Source organism: Vulpes vulpes, chromosome 7 (assembly GCF_048418805.1).
Source record: "Vulpes vulpes isolate BD-2025 chromosome 7, VulVul3, whole genome shotgun sequence".
NCBI classification, from domain to species: Eukaryota; Metazoa; Chordata; class Mammalia; order Carnivora; family Canidae; genus Vulpes; species Vulpes vulpes.
Window position 1 is genome coordinate 68363590 of NC_132786.1, and position 21730 is coordinate 68385319.

At 40.0% G+C, this 21730-nt stretch overlaps 1 protein-coding gene across 1 annotated transcript in view; it reads right to left on the bottom strand.

Annotated features, from left to right (window-relative positions):
- Positions 1-243: 243 nt before the first annotated feature.
- LRGUK (leucine rich repeats and guanylate kinase domain containing) overlaps positions 244-21730 on the bottom strand; it is a 109620-nt gene continuing 88133 nt past the window's right edge. The window contains exons 17-20 of the mRNA XM_026010862.2: positions 14902-14990; positions 12627-12749; positions 7689-7840; positions 244-2570 (exon numbers count right to left, since the gene is read on the bottom strand). Coding sequence (XP_025866647.2) covers positions 2440-2570; positions 7689-7840; positions 12627-12749; positions 14902-14990 — 495 coding nt within the window. The 3' untranslated portion in view covers positions 244-2439. The remainder of the gene's footprint in view (positions 2571-7688; positions 7841-12626; positions 12750-14901; positions 14991-21730) is intronic.

Genomic DNA, 21730 nt, shown 5'->3' on the forward strand with positions numbered 1-21730 from the left:
TAATGACATAAGCATTAGATCTTTTCATATAGTCCCACATGTTCCTGAAGCTCATTTTATCTTTCAGTCTATTTTCTTTCTCTTGTTCAGACTGGGTAATTTTAATTACTCTATCTTCAAGTTCACTGACTTTCCCCTCCTCTGTCCTATTTTACTGCTGAGTCCATCCAATGAGCTACTGTCTTGTTCAGATATAAAATTTTCATTTTTTTCTTCTTTATGTCTTCTATTTACTTGCTAAGATTTTCTTTCTTTCTTTCTTTCTTTTTTTTTTTTTTGGCTGAGATTGTCTGCCTTTTTCATTTTTTTTCCAGTCATGTTTATAATTGCTTCTTGAAGCAGTTACATGATAGCTATTTCAAAATCTGTCCAATCACTCCAATATCTGTTTCACCTTGGCATTGGCATATGTTGTCTTTCTCATTAAATTTGAAGTTTTTCTGATTCTTGATGAGTTTTGTTTTTCTTGTATTTTAACTATATCTTGGACATTTTGGATATTATGTTACGAGAATCTGGATCTTATTTAAATTTTCTGTTCCCCACATGACCTCCACTGACACTGCAAGAAGATAGGTCAGTGGTGAAAGTCCTGGATCTCCACAAGACCTTCTCCAACACTACCCTGATGGGAAGTGGAATGGAAGCAATACACATAGGTAACAATCGAGTAGGGAATGGAAGTCCAGGTCCCTATAAGCTTTCAATGATACTGTGTATGTAGGGGGCGGTTTCACTGATATTGGGTAGCGTTGCAGCTCCTGGCTCCTGGCTCTCCACAAGAACTTCTCTGACACTATCCCAGCAGGGAGAACAACAGGAACCTCCTTATAGCCAGAAAAGCCTCTGTTGACAGGGTAGGGCCACAGTTTTATCCATAGTGTTTGACTAAAGTAGGCTGTTATTGTCTAAAAGTTTTCTGTCTTACAAAGCTATCCCTTTTCGAGTCCTTTAGCCAAAGAGAGTAGCTTTTTGCTGTAGCTTTTGTGGTCTCTACCATTAATGTTTTGGGGTTGTAGTTTCTCTGGCCCCCAGTTCGGGATATTTGAGCCAAAAAAGATACCCAGGGAACTCATTGCTCTGTTGTTGCTTGGGTCCCGAGGTCCCCAGCTAGCCTGCCTTCTTCCTTCCACCTCTCAATCTTCTTATGTTTGTTTTAGATACAATTTCTAGGATTTGACTGTACTTAGTGGAAGAAATAGGGAAAAGTGCATCTCCTCCATGTTGTCTGAAGTTGGAACTATTACTTGTATATCTTCTAGTGTTTCTGAAATGTTTCATAATAACTTCTTAAAAGATTAGATGATGCTAGTGAGTGTTAAAGTATTTCACTCTCTGCCTCCTCACTGCTTTAGAGAGGACTAACTCCCTTTTCTCGCTCAGCTTTGTCCTTTCCTTCAAGTGCCCCCTTCCATGCCTCCCACCAACCCCAAGAAAAGAACTTTAAGTAGCTTCTGTTGATAATAGGGCTGGGTGGCAGACAGAAGCCAACAGCAAATCATGTTACATTCAAATTTAAGCATGGGAAAAAGGGTTATTAAAGGGGGTTTTAATATTTTTAAAAGGGAAGTCATTAGAGGGTTTTGATATTTTAAATATTTAACAATTAGTACAGTTCTATGTGAAGGCTCCTGTTCCCATGAATCATCATGCCCAGAAGATTCAGAGATGAGACCATCTACCAATCCAAAGAAATGTGTTGTTTCAATGTTTTTTTAAGAACCAGGATAGTCTTACTGGCCCATATCGGCCAAATACCAGCCTTATCTATAACTACCCAATGTTTTCTTCTGCCAAAAATAGGTAGTGAAGCTATTAAGATGAAGAAAGTTGTTTAGAAATATTTCTAATGACAAGCAGTACATAATCAGAGTCAGGAAATGGTGAACTAAAAGAAATAGCTGATAATTCTTATTCCTTCATATGGCTCAACAAGTCAAGAACAATGAAAAAATACATTAATTCCCTTTGAGAGATGCAGTCAATATTCTGTTGGTCACGAGTTAAATGGAACTCTACAATCCTTTCATTATCAGAAGACCAAATATTTCAATCCCCTAGAGTACACACTAATGTTATAAATGGACACACTGGAATTTCCAAAGCAGAATCCCAGTTGGATATATCCAAAAATCACTATGCACACAGCAATGCAGAGGTCTTGGGAGAGTTTGCCATCTGATATTTCAAGAGCAGGAAGCAGCTGGAAAAATCATTAAGAACTACAAAAAAAATTACATTTCTAAAAGCTAAGAGTAATTTACATTTTAAAAAGACACTTCGAGAATCACAAAAGAAATTGAGAGAATTAAGGCATAGAGAATGTTCTTTTGTAGGTAGTTGATTGAGTGGAAAACAAGACCTAGGGCCAGATAAGACAAAGGGATTCACATGGTCAGGACAAGTTTTGTGTGTTAAGACCAAATGTCAACTACTGGTTTACTTGTGGCCCTGAGGGATCGGAGGGAGGGTGAGTTTGGTGTTGAAACCTGGGTGGCTGATGACCGAGATGGTGTGTCTTCTGTGTTGGACAGTCCCTTTGTCACATGGATGTGACAGTTTACATAGCTCTGTAAAACATTAAGAAGAAAAAGACAGTACATAGAGTTAACATCTTGGTACACAAGAGATTTGTTTACAAAGAAAATAATTGCAATGTTGTAAGCCAGAATATTGTTTAGAATTAATTTATAACAAACTAAAGGAAACAAAAGACAACCAAACAAGAAAAATAGGGGAAGAGTTTCAGAATACATCAAGTGCAGGGTTGGATGAGCCTTAGGTTGTATAGACTTGCCCAATGATCAGAAGATTGCAAACCCAAGTAATTCCCATGCTACTTTTCTATTCTGTTTATATCTTCTGTACAATGCCTGGCACCATATTCCTTTACAACCATCCCTAACCACTAGATTTAGCACACACACACACACACACACACACACACACCCATATATATCCTAAAGTACTTCCTAGAAAAGCCTCATCCACTGTGTTCTAAGGTTGCTCTGTTTGCCAAGGATGAAGATACCAAGAATGGACCGTGGAGCTAGGCTCCATTGGGGACTGTGGGAAGCGTAATAAACTTGAAAGATAGAGACTAAAGATAAAGCACAGTGGCCACAGAGGGAGATGAATTCTCCCTGGAGAGAAGCAGTGTAGTAGGGATTGAGAAAGTGAGGCAGAGGATTCTATAGAGAGTGAGAAAAATGGAGTGACCTATACCAAAGATTAAGCAGATTCCACCCATTGGGAACACAAAAGCCATCCAAATCACTGAAGGGAAGATGGACCTTTCTAAGGTATATTCAGAACAAGAAAGGCTCACTCCCTGAAATGATATGTTAACAAAAGGAGGGAGAGAGAGGGAGGGAGGGATGGAGGAATGGAGAGAGAGAGAGAAAGAGAGAGAGAGAGAGAGAGAGAGAGAGAGAGAGAGAGAGAAGAAAAGGAAAAGTTTCTTCTTGTTTGCTGCTGCAGTTTCTTTTTTCTTCCCCTGACCATGGAGATGTTTTTTAAATTGGAAAGGGTAACAAAAACATTTTAAGACAAGTAAAGTCCTGAAGAAGAGAGAATATAGTAGAAGTAGGCTCCCCTAAATCAGTTTAAGTTTCCACGCCCAGGTTAGGTTGTATCCCAGGGTGCTGGAATCACTATAGCAGTGCTTTCACAGTTTGGTCTTGGAGAATTCATTGACAATAAGAGAAGTACTGGAGACAAATAATATTGCTATTTTTAACATGGGAACAAGGATTTACAAACCAGTACACTTGACTTAAATCTTAGCAAATTCAAGTTTGTGAAAGAAATATTTATAAAGCACCATACTGAATGATAAGTGTTAGAAGGGGTTTACAAAGAAAAAATCATCGCAAATTAACTTAATTTCCTTTTATTTGGGCAGAGGTCAACAAATTTATAGCCCATAGGCCAAATCTGGTCTGTAATATGTTTCAGTAAATAAAATGATTGGAACCCAGGCTATGAACATTAATTTACATATTGCCTGTCATACCACAATGGGAGAATTGGATCATTGCAAAAGGATCTGGCCCTTTACAGAAAACTTTCTGACCTGTGAGTTAGAAAACACCACTGATGTAGTTTTGTCTTGATTTCTGCAAAGCACGTATAAAGGTTTCTTACATGAAGACATTAGAGAGATGTGAGTAGGAATCACATGGGAAGTAGACTGTCCCTGGAAGCGAGTCTCCAAAGACTTGTCACAGGACATTACTCCTGGCCAAGTCCTGGATCCTATTGTTGACAGTGACTATGACAAAGGCAAAGCTAGCAGGCTTGCTGGTTTTTATAGAAACTTATAAAATTGTCAATCTGGAAGACAGATCAACACCCAAAATGATCTCATTGAACTAGAAAGTGGGGCTGAAACCAAAATAATAAAAAGACAAAAATAAAAGTTGCAAGAATGAAAAAGTCAAGTGCATATATGTTAGATGACAGAAACCTGGTTCAGCTGTTCATGTGAAAAAGACAGGAGTGCTAGCCTGACCCAGAGCCAGTTGTGTGATGAATTGCTAAGAAAACCACCCCTGAGAGACACAGGTAAGATGGTGGACTAGGGAGCTCCAGGCCTGTGTTCCCCTAGGAAACACTGAACAGGGAGTCCAACTGGAACAACTTCGTAGGAGTGCTGCAAGTCAGTGAAAGAGCTGTAGCAACCAAGCGAATGCCCAATCGAGAAAAAGCCCCCTTAGGGATGCCTGGATGGCTCAGTTGGTTAGGTGTCTGCCTTGGACTCAGGTCATGATCCCAGGGTCCTGGGATTGAGCCCCACTTTGGGCTCCTTGCTCCAGGGGGAGCCTGCTTCTCCCTCTCCCTTGGCCTACTGCTCCTCCTGCTTGTGTTCTCTCTGTCTGTCAAATAAATAATCTTAAAAAAATAAAAACAGTAGGAAATTTCAAGTTTTTCCCCCCCACTCACCTTTGCCAACCCAGAGACAGTCGAACAATGTTCTAACCTGCCTGGGGGCTGCCTGATTGGTCTCTGTGTCACCAAACTCAGATGGCCAGAAGTGGCACAGCTGGGATCCCACACAGGTGACACTGCAGGAAGCAGGGGGCAGGGAAAATCCAGATCCACGCTCACCCAAGGCAAGAAATTACTGACTGAAGAGTACAAAAGAATGTCTTCAAAAGACCCCAAGAGACAGGTATCTGGGGTAAGACTATTAGGGAAATGAAGATTTTATTATATTTTTTTATAAATTTTATTTATTTATTCATGAGAGACACAGAGAGAAGGCAGAGACACAGGCAGAGGGAGAAGCAAGCTCCATGCAAGGAGCCAGATGTGGGACTTGATCCGGGGACTCCAGGATCATGCCCCGGGCTAAAGGCAGATGCCCAACCCCTGAGCCACCCAGGCAACCTGGAAATGAAGATTTTAAAAAGCGGCTGTGTATTCTGGGGAACTGGAAAAAAGCAGACACACAGGTCCAGGAAAAGAACCTGCCCAGAAAAGGACCAGAAAGACCTTAGGCCTTCACACAGGACTGATCCTGGGTTCAGGACAAGCCCTGCATCCAGTACGGTGTGCACACTTGGAGAGGGGGCTGCTTTTTCAAATGCACTATTTTCAACAAAACATCACGTGACACATAAAGAAACAGGAAAACATGGCCCATTCAAGGGAACAAAATAAATCTTCAGAAACCACCCCTGCAGAAAACTACTGTCATCTTCTGCTTATGTGGGTACAAATGTGTAGCCATAATATCCAGTAGATATCTAGCGCTTGACTTCTTTCTTATACCATAGCCCATCCTGTTGGCTCTGTATTATTATACCATATTTTATGTTACAATATAAATATATATTACATATATTATACAGATATTATGTTATAATATACATATATGTTATAGTAATATATGGTGATATTGCTGTATTATGATAGGACAGATATTATTCTCAAGGCTCAGACAGTATCTGATTTGCCCAACACTATGTAGCCAGACACAGTAGAAATGGAGGTAGAACCAGGCCTTCTGATTTTTTTTTAAGATCTTATTTATTTATTTGACACAGAGAAAGAGAGAGAGAGAGCACAAGCAGTGGGAGCAGCAGGCAGAAGGAGAGGGAGAAGCAGACTCCCTACTGAGGAGGGAGCCTGATGTAGGGCTTGATCCCAGGACCCTGGGATCATGACTTGAGCCGAAGGCATACACTTAACCAACTGAGCCACCCAGGAGCCCCCAGGTCTTCTGATTTCTAATCCAGTGTTGTCTTCATGGGTAACAGACCCACTTCCCCTCTGGTCAGATTGTTTGGAACATAGTTTTTGCGTGGATCTGGATTTTCACTAGCCCTGCCCCCTGCTTCCTGCAGTGTCACCTGTGTGGGATCCCAGCTGTGCCACCTCTGGCCATCTGAGTTTGGTGACACAGAGACCAATCAGGCAGCCCCTAAGTATCTCATTTAAGGGCAGGGACAAGAGGCTAGAAAATAAGATGGGAAAGGTCTGGGAACACTGTCCTAAGGGTCAGCAGAACCACGATGGGCCTTGGTGACATATTTGGTCCAGGGCTCCTGGAGTTTTGCCCTCAGGCCCCAGAGTGGCAGGTCACAGTCTTTAAGGGGTTCCTAGAACACTTCCCACAACCTGTGAGATGACAATAAAGTGTCTCCTTCAGAAATGGGGATGACTTCCTGGGGCTATGGTCTTAGGGCTCTCATCCTTATGGTTTGTGTCTACCCTCACAAGTAAAATGCTTGAGAAGACCTTATCTCAGCCAGCTGTCCTAACCAAAGTGCAGCTGCACAGAGGGTCCTCCACCCTTGAGTTGGTTAGAAGCTGCCTGCTGTAGGAACCCTGCCTCTGGACATCCTTTTGTCCCAGGCAAACTAACAAGTCTTTATTCTCTTTCTGGCTCCTCTGGTCGCCTGAGCAAGCAGGAGCTCCTCACGTCTCTTCGGGACCCAGGCAGACCTTTACCACCTCTCCAGGCTACAAATGGCGGCCCCCTACCAGCCTCAGGTCCTACAGAATCCGCTAATTTACTCATTGCTCTCTCTGTTGCTCACAGAGCCCCACCTTCTATCCCAACACTGGTTACTTTCTCTCTCTCTCACTTCACCTCTACCCCTTCGGTCTCTTCAACATTGGTCAAGGTCTTTACTCGCTGTCATTTGTGAACACCAAATGCCCATCTTGTTGGTACTGGACACATGCATTCATTCACATGTGTGTTGAGGACCAAGAGGCGTGAAGGGGGTGACGTGGGTAGGCTAGGCCAGATCCTTTAAATATAAACCCAACGGGATTCTGACAGAATCCAAGAGCAGAGTCCCAGAGCAGGAGACAGGCCAGCAATCTGAAACCTTCCAGCTTCTCTTCACCGTCACTGAATGGAGCCTGTCATCAAAGACCTCCTGCAGCAAGCACAGGCCCATGATCCCAAGAAGACCCCTGCGGGCCGACCTGCTGGGCGGGCCGAACAGTGGCCCATTCTAAGTGGCCTAAGTAAGTGGCCCTACACACATTCCCGACCTTTCTGAACCTTGTTTCTCATCTCTAAACACTTTTGGGAGACCAAAAAAGAACCCCACCTTACCTCAGAGGAGAGATTCTGACTGAAAGCGCTCATTTAATTCAAACAATCAGTGGGAGATAGAATTATAATATTAATACTTTTATATGAGAACCGTATGTAAAATGATTCATACCTGTTAGGGTCTGCTCAGCCTCACTCTCACTCACTCCTGAGCCTGGGTGGGAATAAATACTGCCCTCCGGAGGCTGAAAAGACATTTCTTTTGACCATGGATAAGAATGAAATATTGTAGAAAAGCTCTTGACGATGCAGGAATCCTTGCCACTGAAAAATGAAAAGAGATGAAAAGCTACCAGGGGGCATCCAATCTACGCCTCGGACTTCTTCGGGTCACCTTTACGGAGCCATGTTAGTGTCTGTGTACGTCTCTGTTGAGCCAGAGTGTTCAGTGGTACCTGCACCGGGCTTATTAAAAGCCGTACATATTAGCATAAGGCTCTCCTCTAATCGACAAATCCTAACTGAACACCTCCTAAGAGCAAAGCGTCGTGATGGATGCCGGAGTGTCTACCAACGGGGCAAGGCGCAGATACTAATTCCTGGGACTTTAGAATCAAGTGCAGTTTACATATTGCAGCTCCTGCTATTTCAAAGACGGAGGTAATAAGAGTGAATTAAGGGGCCTGATCTGGGAATACCTAATGCTAGCTATGCAGACTAGTGATCTTGATCCCCTTTTTAGGGTAAGGTTGGGGTGCGATTAGGGTGCCTGACATCCCTGTGTTTGGGCCAGTCCACTTCTGGCCACAGGTGACTCTGCTCTGGGGTTCACCTGCTCCTAGGCTTCCTCCCAGGAAGGCAGCTCCACAGATGGGAGAAGGGAGGCGCATCCTGCAGAGCACTGTGAAGTAATGGAGCTTTGTGGCTTTAGTTCACAGTGAGATTAAACATTATTTCTTAATTTTTAAGTTTATCCATGTGTTAATTGGCTTTTCTCCTGTTGTTTGTAAACTGCCTTTCCTCACTTATCTTTGGAGGATGTGTCTTTCTGTTTGCTGTATCAATTTGTGTGAATTCTTTATATATTGAATGTTAAGTCTTTCGTTATTTTTTAAATCACTTGCTGTTTTTCCTTTTACATTTGTTTTGGACCTAGAGAAACTTAAAATGTTTATATATGTAGTCAAAATGTACTCACCTTCCCCTTTATGATTCTTATTTCTCCGAAAACATGTTGTTAACATTTCAAGCAACTTACTACAGCTGACCCTTGCATAATGTGAGGGTTGGGGGTGCTGACCCTCCCTGCAGTCCAAAATCCACATGTGACCTTTGACTTCACAAGAACTTAACTACTCACAGCTTATTGTTGACGGGAAACCTTACCGATACCATCAACAGTTGATTAATACATATCTTGTATGTTATATGTATTACCTACCGTATTCTTGCTCTTACAATAAAGGAACATAGGGTAAAGGTTATTAACAAAATCATAAGGAAGAGAAAATATATTTATAGTACAGTAGTACACTGTACTGCAAATAATCCATATATACATGAACCCGTGCAGTTCCAACCTGTGTCGTTCAAGGGTCAACTGTATATATGTACAATTAAAACTAAGTTATATTATATATAAGGGCTTAAAATAAAAAGCAGAAGTCCAAGCGCTACCTCGCCCAACACCACTTTTACTCTCCTGAGAGCCAATCATTTTTAACCATGTCTGTTTTCAGATATTCTGACAATAATCTTATTTTGTAAATAATACGTGACTGACTTGTATTGATTTATCAATTGTAAATTTAACTTCAGTAGATGTAGGTTTCTGCTATAATCAGAAAGGATTCAGCTCACTTAGTAACACACCCCTGATTTCCTTCTCCTCCAAGAGCTCTTTTGCTATTTTCCATTCTTCCATCTGCTAGATCTACATTTTCATGGATCGTATTTCCAACCTCCATTTCTTGATTCATCAACAACAGATGATTATATTGACCTTCTATCTCTACCTCCTCAGCTTTGTCATTTGAGCTCTACTTTTCCCTGCCAATGTTGATTATAGTACGTTTTGTCATCATAGTTTTGTCTTTTCATGATTTAGCCACAGATTAATTTTAAGTGTTGAAAATTAACAGGTGATTATTTACTGCAGAGCCTGTACTTGGCCGCAACTATGCTTTCTTTTCTATAGTTCCAATGTGATGACTACTATCTCAGCAAAGAAGGACATTCTAGGATCAAATGCCAAATTCAGGTTGACCTCCACTTGTTCACACTCCACATTTAACTTAAGTTCATATCTGACAGTAGCAAAGGCTGATGCAAATTGTGTCTATTCAGGATAAGGCTTGTCATTTAATGAGAGTGTCTCTGTCTACCAGGATGATATTATGACTGTAGCAGAGATGAAAAGGGTAGAAGTAAGTTTTAATGAGGTGTCCCCAGGAGTTCAAGGCCCTATTACCAGGAAACACAGTCCCATTAGCTATCTGGGCTTGTCCTTGACCCAGAAGGAAATGTAGTGGGTGATGTAGGCATACTGAGGGGACATGTCCAATGTGAGGACACTCCTGCGGTCTGTATTATGTTTGATTAGCAAGCAGGGGCTGCAGTGCTTGGGTAGTAGTCCATGACTGGAATCCAAAATCAGCTCTCCTGGAAAGCTCCCACACTGGGCATGGACACCTGCCTTCTGCTCAACCTATCAACTATAGCTAGGGCTAGATGGCGCCAACATTCCCAGGCAGAAATGGTCCAGGATGGAGCAATCTCTCTGCAGCTAGGGTTCTGCTCAGAAGTTTTGAGTACTTATAGGGGAGCCTGGGTGGCTCCACGGACTAAGCATCTGCCTTTGGTTCAGGTAGTGATCCTGGGGTCCAGGGAGCCCCGTGTCAGGATCCCTGCTCAGTGAGGCATCTGCTTGTCCCTCTTCATCTCCCTCTGCTCCTCCTCTTGCTTGTGCTCTCTCTCTCTCTAAATGAATAAATAAAATCTTTGAAGAAAGGAAAAGAAGGAAAAATGTCACTGAATTTTTAATACATATGATATTAGTTTATTAGGGCTGGTGTAATAAAGTACTGTGAACTCAGTGACTGAAATTTAATGTCTCACCGTCCTAGAATCTAAAAGTCTGATATCAAGGTGTCGGTAGGGTGGGTTCCTTCTGAGACTGTGATGGAGAATCTATTCTAAGCCTCTCCTCTACCTTCTGCTGGTTAGCTGACAGTTTGGTATTCCTTGGCTTCTACATCACCCCAAGCCCTCTTCTGGTGTGTGTGTGTGTCTGTGTTTAAATTTCCCCTTTTTAGCGTACACCAATCATATTGGCTTAGAGGTCTACCTTACTACCTTACTCCAATATGATCTTATATTAACTAATTACATCTGCAACAACCTTATTTCCAAATAAGGTCACACTCTGAGGGGATAGGACTCCAGCATGTGAATTTGGTGGGGCTAGGATGGGGGACACAACTCAACCCATAACACATGTTTTGGTCTCTTATTTTGGGAAAGAGTAGGTCTTCATTTAAAACGCACACCAAAAAAAAGGGAGGGGGGATCACAAAGCAAAGTCTGTCTTTCAACAACTTCTTTTCCTATCAAAGAAAGTATTAAATGAAAATGCTTTGAAAGACAGATGTAAAGAAGTAGTGGAGTTGAAAGGCATATGTATATTACACCAGTGAATGGTCAGACTTGACCGTAGGTCTGACCCACCCTTTTCACCATAAGAAGAGATGATCTATAAGCCCAGTGCAGTGTGTTAAGCATTCCTTTTCTCTCTCTGTTATAGTCTGAATGTGTCCATCCCTCTTCCTTCAATTGATATTGAAGACTGCCAAACCCACACAACCCTTTCTATTTTTTTTAAAGAAAGTGTTTTTTTTAATTTTTGAAAATTTTTTTTTAAATTTTTATTTATTTATGATAGTCACAGAGAGAGAGAGAGAGGCAGAGACACAGGCAGAGGGAGAAGCAGGCTCCATGCCGGGAGCCTGACATGGGATTCGATCCCGGGTCTCCAGGATCACGCCCTGGGCCAAAGGCAGGCGCTAAACCACTGCACCACCCAGGGATCCCTACACAACCCTTTCTAAAGAATTCTCTACTTGGTTCTCTGTCACTGGTCAGGCCACAGATAATCAGATAAATAATGGGTGCTTGATATAGGTGCAACCAATCCATAGACCAGCCTATTTCCTTATATGAGTATTCTGGCCACAAATCTCTATTCAAGAGTGCCGCCCCTACTGGATGGTGATTGACCCAACTATCCAGAGGTTTCCTTGGGAAGTTTGGATTCAAGACCTATGAAAAGATGGTCAATTGCAGAAGTAGATACAGCTAAAGCAGAAACAGAATGTAGTAGAATGCTGCAAAGGCCAAGCACTAAAATCAGTGGTGGAGTGTCAGTTGTGGTCTATATGAGGTCTTCAACTCAACACATACTCAGCTTTTGTCTTTGTTTTGTTTTGTTTCTTTCATACTCAGCTTTTGAAACACATGTTGAAATATTAAGCACAGGAAACCTGAAATGCCTTTTTTATATATTAAACAATGGCTAGTAAACATTTAAAAACACAGCACTATACTAATCAGAGATGTTGACTGCAAATTACAAATACCAACTCTGGCTAATTTTAATATTTAAAAGCAAATTATTGAAAAGCTATTGATAGACTAACAGAAAACTGAATAATCAGACCTAAAAACTGGTCAGGAATCAAGGTAAGCTAGGTGACAAGAACACAGCCAAGTCTCAATGTGGGAAGAGATTGGTAGATCATTGCTGCTTGTATTCCACAATGGATTCTTGACCTTCTACTACCAGTGTCTTGAAAGACCTCTAACTGCCCTTGTATCTTTGTGTCACTCCCTCAAGATTCAAAAATCCCAGAGAGAAGCTTTTAATTGTATGAATTCAAGACATGTGCCCATGTCCTCCCTACAGGGCCAGGACGTACTCTCCCTTCAAATTCCATGGTGGAAGGTGGGGCCCTGCTTCCCAGTTTTAGGATTTTTCTGAAGCTTAGGGAGAAGTGTTATAACCTTAACTAATTAACAGAAAATAACTGATTTTATCCAACAAAACTCAACTCACCTCTTCTCAGAATATGGTCCAATGGGAGTTTTAAAATAATCTTCACTAAGCTCAAAACTTTTCTGTAGTTCTAAAGATGTAAAATAATGTAGACCATTGATAATAGGTGCTGGCACTGGACCCCTGAAATCAGAAAAAATCCGAGGAATGTTGTAATGATACCAAGCATACACACATGTAATACCTGACCGATAAATCACATAAATGCAAAAGCTAATAAAATCTATTTGGAATAATGTAATATATCCACTCAAACATTTGCTCCAGAACTTGTCTTAAAACACTAGCATTATTACATTCTAATTTGTAGATTAAGTGAATTTGTATTGTTTCGAATCTTCCTTTTTTAAAATTTTTTTTTTATTGGAGTTCAATTTGCCAACGTATGGCATAACACCCAGTGCTCATCCCACCAAGTGCCCCCCTCAGTGCCCGTCACCCAGTTGAATCTTCCTTATCCATTAAGTCACTAATAGAGGCAAATTATCTTCTTAGCAATTGGTATGTATTCTATTATAAACCCTAGTCCATTTGTTATGTGAGGTCCAGCAATGTATCAACGGCTATAAAAACTGAAATAGATATTTTCGAAGTTTGTATCTAATCCAGTGCTTTGAAATGATACCAGAATAAAATATTTCTAAAAATTCTAGTATTATACTCTCAACTGAATTCTAGTGTAAAATATTCTTTTTTCATCTCTACTAGCCTGTTTCCCCAGAGTGGTTTGGAAGAATCATTAACTGTTTTTAGAGAAAAAATCCTGTTGCTATTCACCTCAGACTTGCTAAATAGAGTTGCTGTGTGCAAAGTAGCCCAATTGCATATAAATGCATGCAAATTCCAAGCATCTATGTGTCCTAGTATGACCCATTTGGAGCTTATATTTAAAACTGCTTCGTTTCTCTGTCCCCAGTGTTTTAATAAGCATGGCCCTGCTGCTGGTTGGAGGTCACCCAGACCCCAGCTCTGCTGCTCTGGAAAACACTGCCTATGTCCTGGTCATTACCCTCCTGGTCCTTCAAAACTCCGTGTATACCACACAACCTATCTTTTGAATCAGACTATCCAAAGATAGCCTATCAACATGGAGAGAATTCATCACACTTTTTGGATGTGTAACAAATAGACAAAACTTGGTTTCATTTATATTGGTTGAAGATTTTCAACAGACAGCTTAAAATTATAGACAATACAGAGAACTGAAATTGAAAAAAAATTTAAATGGCTTCTTTATTTTGTTCCTTGAATCACTGCATTCTAAAAAGCTTTTTTAAAATGCTATAATTAAGGTCTTGTCATGTTCTTACTAACTTTCTGAAAACAAGGCCTTCATGTTATTCTCAAATTTTCTAAAATGGGACACAGGAAAAGAATTCATAGTATCAAAGCCTGTAACATGAATGAGAAAATGCAAACATTCTATTTTGTAAATATTGAGTAAATATTAAGGCCTAAATGTACCTCTTGATATGTAATAATTAACAGTACAGTAATTATTGTAGCCACTAACATCATGAAACCTTTGCTATCTAGAAGGGACTAAGTAGAACTTTTCATATTAAGAACTGAGAATTCATAGATTAATAAAGATACAAGCATTCTCACCCTCATAGAATTTACAGTTTAATATGGAAAGGAGGTGTTAAACAAATGACTTCACAAATAATTAATTACTATTGTTTTTAGAGTCATGACAGCCAAGAGCAAGATATTCAACAGGATATAATTAACCTTCAGTCATGAACAGCCTTGGTGAAGGCTGATTTTTATATATATAAAGTATATATTCAAATTCCGCCAGAAATACTATTCTTTATAGTCTTCAAAGAATGCCAAAAAAAGCCATCAGTTTCTAATAGCTATGAACATATTACGTCTTTTTAAAATATATATAAATGAAAGGAAAATACAACTTCTAGAACTGGGTTTACTACTGAATCACTGGATCTACTTTAGTACAAAGGCCTGTTTACCTTGATGATTTAGGAATCATATGATATCTTTGGATACTAGAGAATCGATCTAAAAATGCCCAGATCTAGGGATCCCTGGGTGGCGCAGCGGTTTAGCGCCTGCCTTTGGCCCAGGGCGCGATCCTGGAGACCCAGAATCGAGTCCCACGTCGGGCTCCCGGTGCATGGAGCCTGCTTCTCCCTCTGCCTATGTCTCTGCCTCTCTCTCTCTGTGACTATCATAAATAAATAAAAATTAAAAAAATAATAATAAAAAAAATAAAAATGCCCAGATCTAAATAAATGTGATAAATTGCTACCTTTGAAATAGGAGGGTATGGTGAGGAGGTATCTTTCCCATCAGGGCCTGCCGGGCTGTCTCATATTGTCTCTCCAGAGAATCTCTTTCCTAGGCAAGAAATATGATCAGAAAATTATATTGATATCAAAAATATGTCATGCAGTGAAAGTAGCTATAATCATTAACTTCTTACTAGAGATTGCCAAATATGTGGAAAGAAAAAGGGTCTAAAAAACCACTGGTATTGGTTTAGTGGAAAGAAAAAAAACTTGATAAATGAAATATTTTTATGAAGACCACAATTTAATATATCAACTTTATTTGACATCTAAATAATAATGTGGTGATTCCTTATTAATGTTTATATATTTTTTCTTTCCAATGGGATTATCTCTCAAGGATATATATTACTATCTCTTTAGTCTTCCCAGATCTTTGCACGCAGACTACTTCGACTTCGCACGCAGTAGTCAACTGATTGACGATATCCAACAATGTTTCAGTATGACCCTGAAATATCTCCTACATTTCACCAGCACATCACCATCACTATATACTTAGTAAACATTTGATGGGGATACAAAGACATAAAAGACACAATTGCTGCCTTCAAAAGGTTTATAATCTGGTGGCAAAAGGGACTTTAAAAAGATGGAGGGAAAAAACGAGATAGCACATGCTGTTTTATAAACAGTACAATGTGTGTCTATACACAGATTATATAATGGAGTGTGATCTGTTCAGTAACTATCCAAGTGCCGGATTTCCTCATTTTAAGCAAAGCTGACATATAAAATTCTTAATTTACAGAAAAGATAAATCAGCAAGTGCTTATATGTCCTACATAATAGACTCATTTAAAACGGGATTTATAATAACAGTTATTTAAACAGCAATATTTGCTTACGGTAACTGAATCTGAACTAAACTTGCTCTGACTTTAATGTCACCACCAGGCTCCTCTATAAGTTGATATTTGTTTAAATCACATAAGAGATGACAACAAATAGGTATGCCAGTGAAAGAATCCACGCCAAAGCTATGGTTGCAAGCCCACAACTTACAGCTAACCACTTGTTTTAGCCTTGGGGCTAGCATAGTTACAAGTGGTTCCATGTTTTGGGGGAGGTTTTCAAGAATCATTTTTTAAGGGTTAAGTTAATGTGCTTCTAAAAACATTTTTGTGTTACAGAAACTAATCTGCAGGAGTGGCTCTGCTCTGTGGTGATGCCAAGGTTGATGCAGTGAGCTCCTCTGGGAAACAAGTTGCATCCCCAAGACCAGAAGTCCCTTTGGTCACTCCTATGTTCCCCTGCACACAGCACAACACACTTGAGCACACAGTGGGAGTTCAATATATATCTTTAATGTACAACAGTATAAATCTGGGGAAGTAGTATAAAGTGTGAATAATGTCTACCATTCTTTATGATCTGGAATAGAATTTGTTGCACACAGTTGCTAGCTTGAGAAATTCAGGGTCAAGCTTTTGAAATTTTTAGACACCATGACACATGAGAGCTAAGATGTAAACTCACCGAACACAGGCTCTCAGTTGTCTATTTAGTCACCAAGACCATTTAATTGTTTCCCTGACCATTAGCTCTGTGATTCTGTCTAAGCAGGATAAGGAGAATATATCTGTCAGGCTGGAGGGATGGGGTCTGTCATGGGACAAGAAAGGAAGAAAGAAATTCTACTTAAATTTCACCATTTTAAACTATCTGTTTACATAACTCCATAAATACACCTAAATTTGTTCATATTACTACAAAAGTACTATATATTGACAAATTCTGCTGTCCTATCCACTCTCAGGTTAATTTGTCATTATTCTTCCTCAAATACCCTATCACAGTACATATATTTTCTATTGTGATTTTACTTTACACCATCTTAATTTTTTTTTCCATACTGATCTTTCAATTATATCATGGCTGGGAAGATGAAAATAATAGTGGAATCATAGTCTGGATCTTTCAGAATTCCCACACAAAAATAATTAGAACAAGCAAAGAGCAAAATAAAAAAACATATCAAAACACTTACAAGAAGACTAGGTGAAGAAATATCCCCTCAAACTCCAAAATACAGGTGATAATAGTGACACCACCACATGGCACCAGTGTCTATTCAAGAGAAAGCCAAAGGGAGCAACAGAGGGCTAAAACACCTGTGAACAGGAGTACCTCAAAATGGTTAAAAAGTATTCACTGGTAAGAAAAGCAGCACAATTGGGCACCACAGCTGAAATACAGTGGGGCTTGTTTCCACCCTGACAGTGGCTTAGCATAAGGGGTCCCCGGTAAGTTCTAGAGGAACTGGGTCAACCATGACTTCTTAAAACTGACACACTGTGGCTTTCTCCTGACATGGCCTCACTCTAAAGAAAAGTTGATGGGAGTGAAATAAAAATCAACTACGACAGAGGTCAATAGAGATGAAGAGAGAGTCTAGACAAAGTGGTGGAGGGGAATCAGAGCCACGAAACCCCTAAGAGAAAATTGCTGCATATTTTTACACAATTTGAAAGAATGATGCTTCCTTATAGAAGTTTGATAAAACCAATTTCACATAAAAATGAGAAATTTCCTAGTAAAATCCCAGAGCTAATATTTTTAAAAAGAGAAAAAGGAGATTAACACCTCTACATACAATGAAAGTATGCTCATAAAACAGATACAATTTGTAATCTACAATTTCATAATTAACTAAAAGACATTAAGGAAATTGAATAAAACATTAAGGAACAAGTAAATTATTACATGTTATTTTATGGTATTAAGAGAGACAGCACATGAGCTGGGGGAGGGGCAGAGGGAGAGGGAGAGAATCTTAAGCAGGCTCCACACCCAGCACAGAGCCCTACACAGGGTTCACTCTCACGATCCTGAGATCATGACCTGAGCTGTAATCAAGAGTCAGGTATTTAACCAACTGAGCCACTCAGGTGCCCTAATAAATTGAAATTTTAAAAACTCCTAAGTGAGGTGAAGGAACTCAGGAAAGAATTAGAAATATAAGGGAAAAAATAGTCACTTCAGAAATGAAAACTGAACCAGAAGGGATAGAAGAGTTAATAAAAACAACAACAAATAATGCCCAGAGGAAGAGAAAGTGAAGGAGGAAATTTTAACTCAAAAAGAAATAAAGAAAGAAGTAACAAGATTCAAGGGAAAATGACAAATATTTAAGAAAGACAAAGAAGATCAACATGCAAATAGTAAAGAGTCCTTGATAAAGAAGCCCGAACAAACAGGACGAGTGGCAAAATCTACAATTTGAGTCTTGAGTATCCCTGACTGTCACCAGCAGGCAAAAACTCAGGAAATGCTGCCCCCAGAGCCCTTCCTGTATCTAGCAGACAATGTGCCTAGACACCAAAACTACTAGACATTGGCCGGAGGCCTAATGATGAGTATGCAGGTACTTGAGAACTAAGACAAAATGAGAGTTAAAAGAGAGCAAGCAGAAGACTATGTGCTGAGAGTGTAGCCATAACACAACCACAAATGATCGGATCTGAGGTAGGTGGAGAACATGCACAAACCAGATTTTTAACTGTCTTTGGTCTTTGTATGGGGCTCTAGTCATATTGGTATCACTATTCTGAGGCTCTTCTATATGTCTCAGAAAAGGATAAACATGTAAGAAATTTAGTGACATTATAGTTTTATCACCTCCCATGTCTCTCAGAATCATCAGGATGCTCAGTGTGAAGGAAAGATATGTAATAGAGAAAATGAGTAAAAATCCTCAAGTCTTGAATCTAAATTGGAAATATTAACTTGAACTCATGAAATATTTTATCTATCTACAGAAAAGGCCTGAACAATGACTACCCCAATAGTGATGAGCACTCCTAGCAACCACATGCCCTTGCATGCCCTTGCACTACCATCTCCCACTTAAAGAAACCAGGGCTTCTTGGAGAAAAGATGTGTTGCAGATCTGGGGCAGGTAATGCACAAAAGAGCATGGAAGATCTTGTCCTAACAGAGAGCAAGACGGGAAGAGAGCAAATAGACATGGGTCATGGTAAAGGACAGAGGAACCAACCTGAACAAGGTCTCCCTGGCCGACAGTAGGATAATTCTAGTTTCAATAAGGATACAAAGTGCAGTGGGTAGATACCATTCAATATGTACAATCAAGAACATAATGATCATAAATGATATTTAAAAATTAATTGGTCACCTTCAGAGAATAAGAGGAATCCATTATTTTGTAAAAACACTTAGCTGATCCTTTTTTTTAAAAAAGATTTTATATATTTATTCATGAGATACAGAGAGAGGGTGGGGCAGAGACACAGGCAGAGGGAGAAGCAGGTTCCATGCAGGCAGCCCAATGTGGGACTCGATCCTGGGTCTCCAGGATCAGGTCCTGGGCTGAAGGCAGAGCTAAACCACTGAGCCACCCGAGCTGCCCTAGACAGCTGATCCTATATGATCTGTGCCACTTGGTAACCAGGTGGTTCGAGGAGCATCTCTTTGTAGTATTATTCCAGCTAATAAATCTGGTGAATGCCATGCCCTGAAAAATCCATCTGAGCAGAAGCAAGCACTTTTCTTTTGGAGTCAAAATAGACACTGCTAATCAGTATGATATTGGGCAAGCTCCCTAAGCCAAGCTTCCTCACAGTATTGAAAGGAAGTGGTGCCTAGTAGATATAGGGACCCACTATTTTGTCACCACAGATCCACCTTTCCACTGGTCTTCACACATTCAGGTACTTCATGGGATTGGACTAATCTAATTTGCCACACACATAAATTTGCTAAATTGGCTTTGAATGAATCGGTCATTCAGCAATTGTTGTGGAGATTCAGCTTTCAGTAAACTGGCCTCCTCCAGGAGTGAGGGTATCCCCTAAGGAGATCAGAAGACCTGGCTGAAGAAATAGATACCAATGAAGTTCAAGTGAAGGTTCAAAATCAAGCTTCTGAGCACTGGGTGTCATTCTATATGTTGGCAAATTGAACACCAATAAAAAATAAATTTATAATAAAAACAACAACAAAAAAAATCAAGCTTCTTCTGGAAGGCAAAAATCTAGTCACAGTTCCAGAGCAGGAAATCTTCACTAAGCTGTCATAGCCTTCACGTATGCCTCCCAGAAGTGCAAATGGGGGTTGCCATCAGTAAGGGAAACTAAATGGCTGACAAAACTTGTGAACTCCAAGTTCTGTAATCAATAGTATATGTGTCGTGTAAATAAAAACTTTCACTGGATAGTGTTTGCCATATATTTTTTGCAGTGGTAAGAAAAGAGCTCTGCATTTTTTTAATCAAACCTTAAAAGAAAATTGCATTTAAGAAGTAAGGCTGATCAAAATTATATTTACAGTTCTCCAGGAATTTTTCAGAGATGCTCAAATTAATATGCTCTGGGAGTCACTCAGAAAAGTAAGTACATTTGAGAAGAAAGGAAGAGGAATGAATGAGAGGAAAGGAAGGGAAGAGAGGGAAGGATTTGGGGAAGGAAAGGGGAGGGAAGGGGAGCCTTCTGAGAGCAAAAGCTCCTCCCAGGATTGCTAAACTAGCAATGACAGAATGAACTCATCTTCCAGAAAACTGTCACACAGACTATGGACACTACTTTCACACACGGCCACACTTACCTTAGCTCATTATTTCTGTCTCCCCAGATTTACATTCAGGGAGATAGGAAGCTAAGTCTCAGCACTTCACAAGCTCTCACCCTAATGTGGTCTACTGGTATGGTCCGGATTTCTTACTCTCTTTCAATCCTTCATAATGATCAGTTGGACCTCTGTCTGGTTTTGGTTTCAGCATCACTCCTGGACTAAACCCTTATTGAATGCCCTTGATTTTTCAAGCTGCAGGAAATGCTACCAACCCCAGAGAGGCTGAGTAACTCACTGAGGTCTGTCCAGCCAATGAACAAATGGTACTTACCCCACTATACCAGGTATCCTCCTAAACCCCCAAAGGCCAACATACCTTGTGTCCTTTTCAACATTTACCACCTTCTTCCTGCTCCCGAGATAAGCACTCTCTTGACTTTTATGGTAACCACTTCTATACTTTTTCATGTAAACATGGATCCCTAGGTACTATGGTTTAGTATTGCTGATTTTTAAATTATATATTAATAGAATCATATAGTGTGCATTAAAGAGGCCACATGATGGGATGAGCACTGGGTGTTTTACACAGCTGATAAATTACTGAGAACTATATCTGAGGGCACCCAGGTGGTTCAGTGAGTTTAGCATCTGCCTTTGACTCAGGTCATGATCCAGAGGTCCTGGGATCAAGCCCCGCATCAGGCTCCCAGGTCAGTGGGGAGTCTGCTTCTCCCTGAGAGTCTGCCCCTTTCTCTGATCATGGTCTCTCTCTCAAATAAATAAAATCTTAAAAAAAAAAAAAAGAACTACATCTGAAACTAATGATGTACTATATGTAGGCTAATTGAATTTAAATTTTAAAAAATTATATAATGTGTATTCTAGTTTATGTGCTGTTGAAATGAGCACATATAATGTGTATTCTTTAGAGTCAAGAACACTTTAACAGGATGTTTGAGAGATACAACCATTGAGTGAAGTCTGTTCCTTTCCATTACTGTACTTCATTCATTCATTCACTACATGAATATTCAAATTTTACTTGGCCAATCTACTGCTAGTGGACGCTTGAGTTTCCTGTTTAGGACTAATATATACAAGGCTACTACAAACAATATTGCACATATCTTTTGGTGCAGATGGCCACATATTTCCATTGGAATCCCACTGCTGAGGCATAGGGTATATGTATGCTCGACTTTAGTGGATGATGCCCATCTATTTTCTAAAGTGTACAAACTGAATCTCCTACCA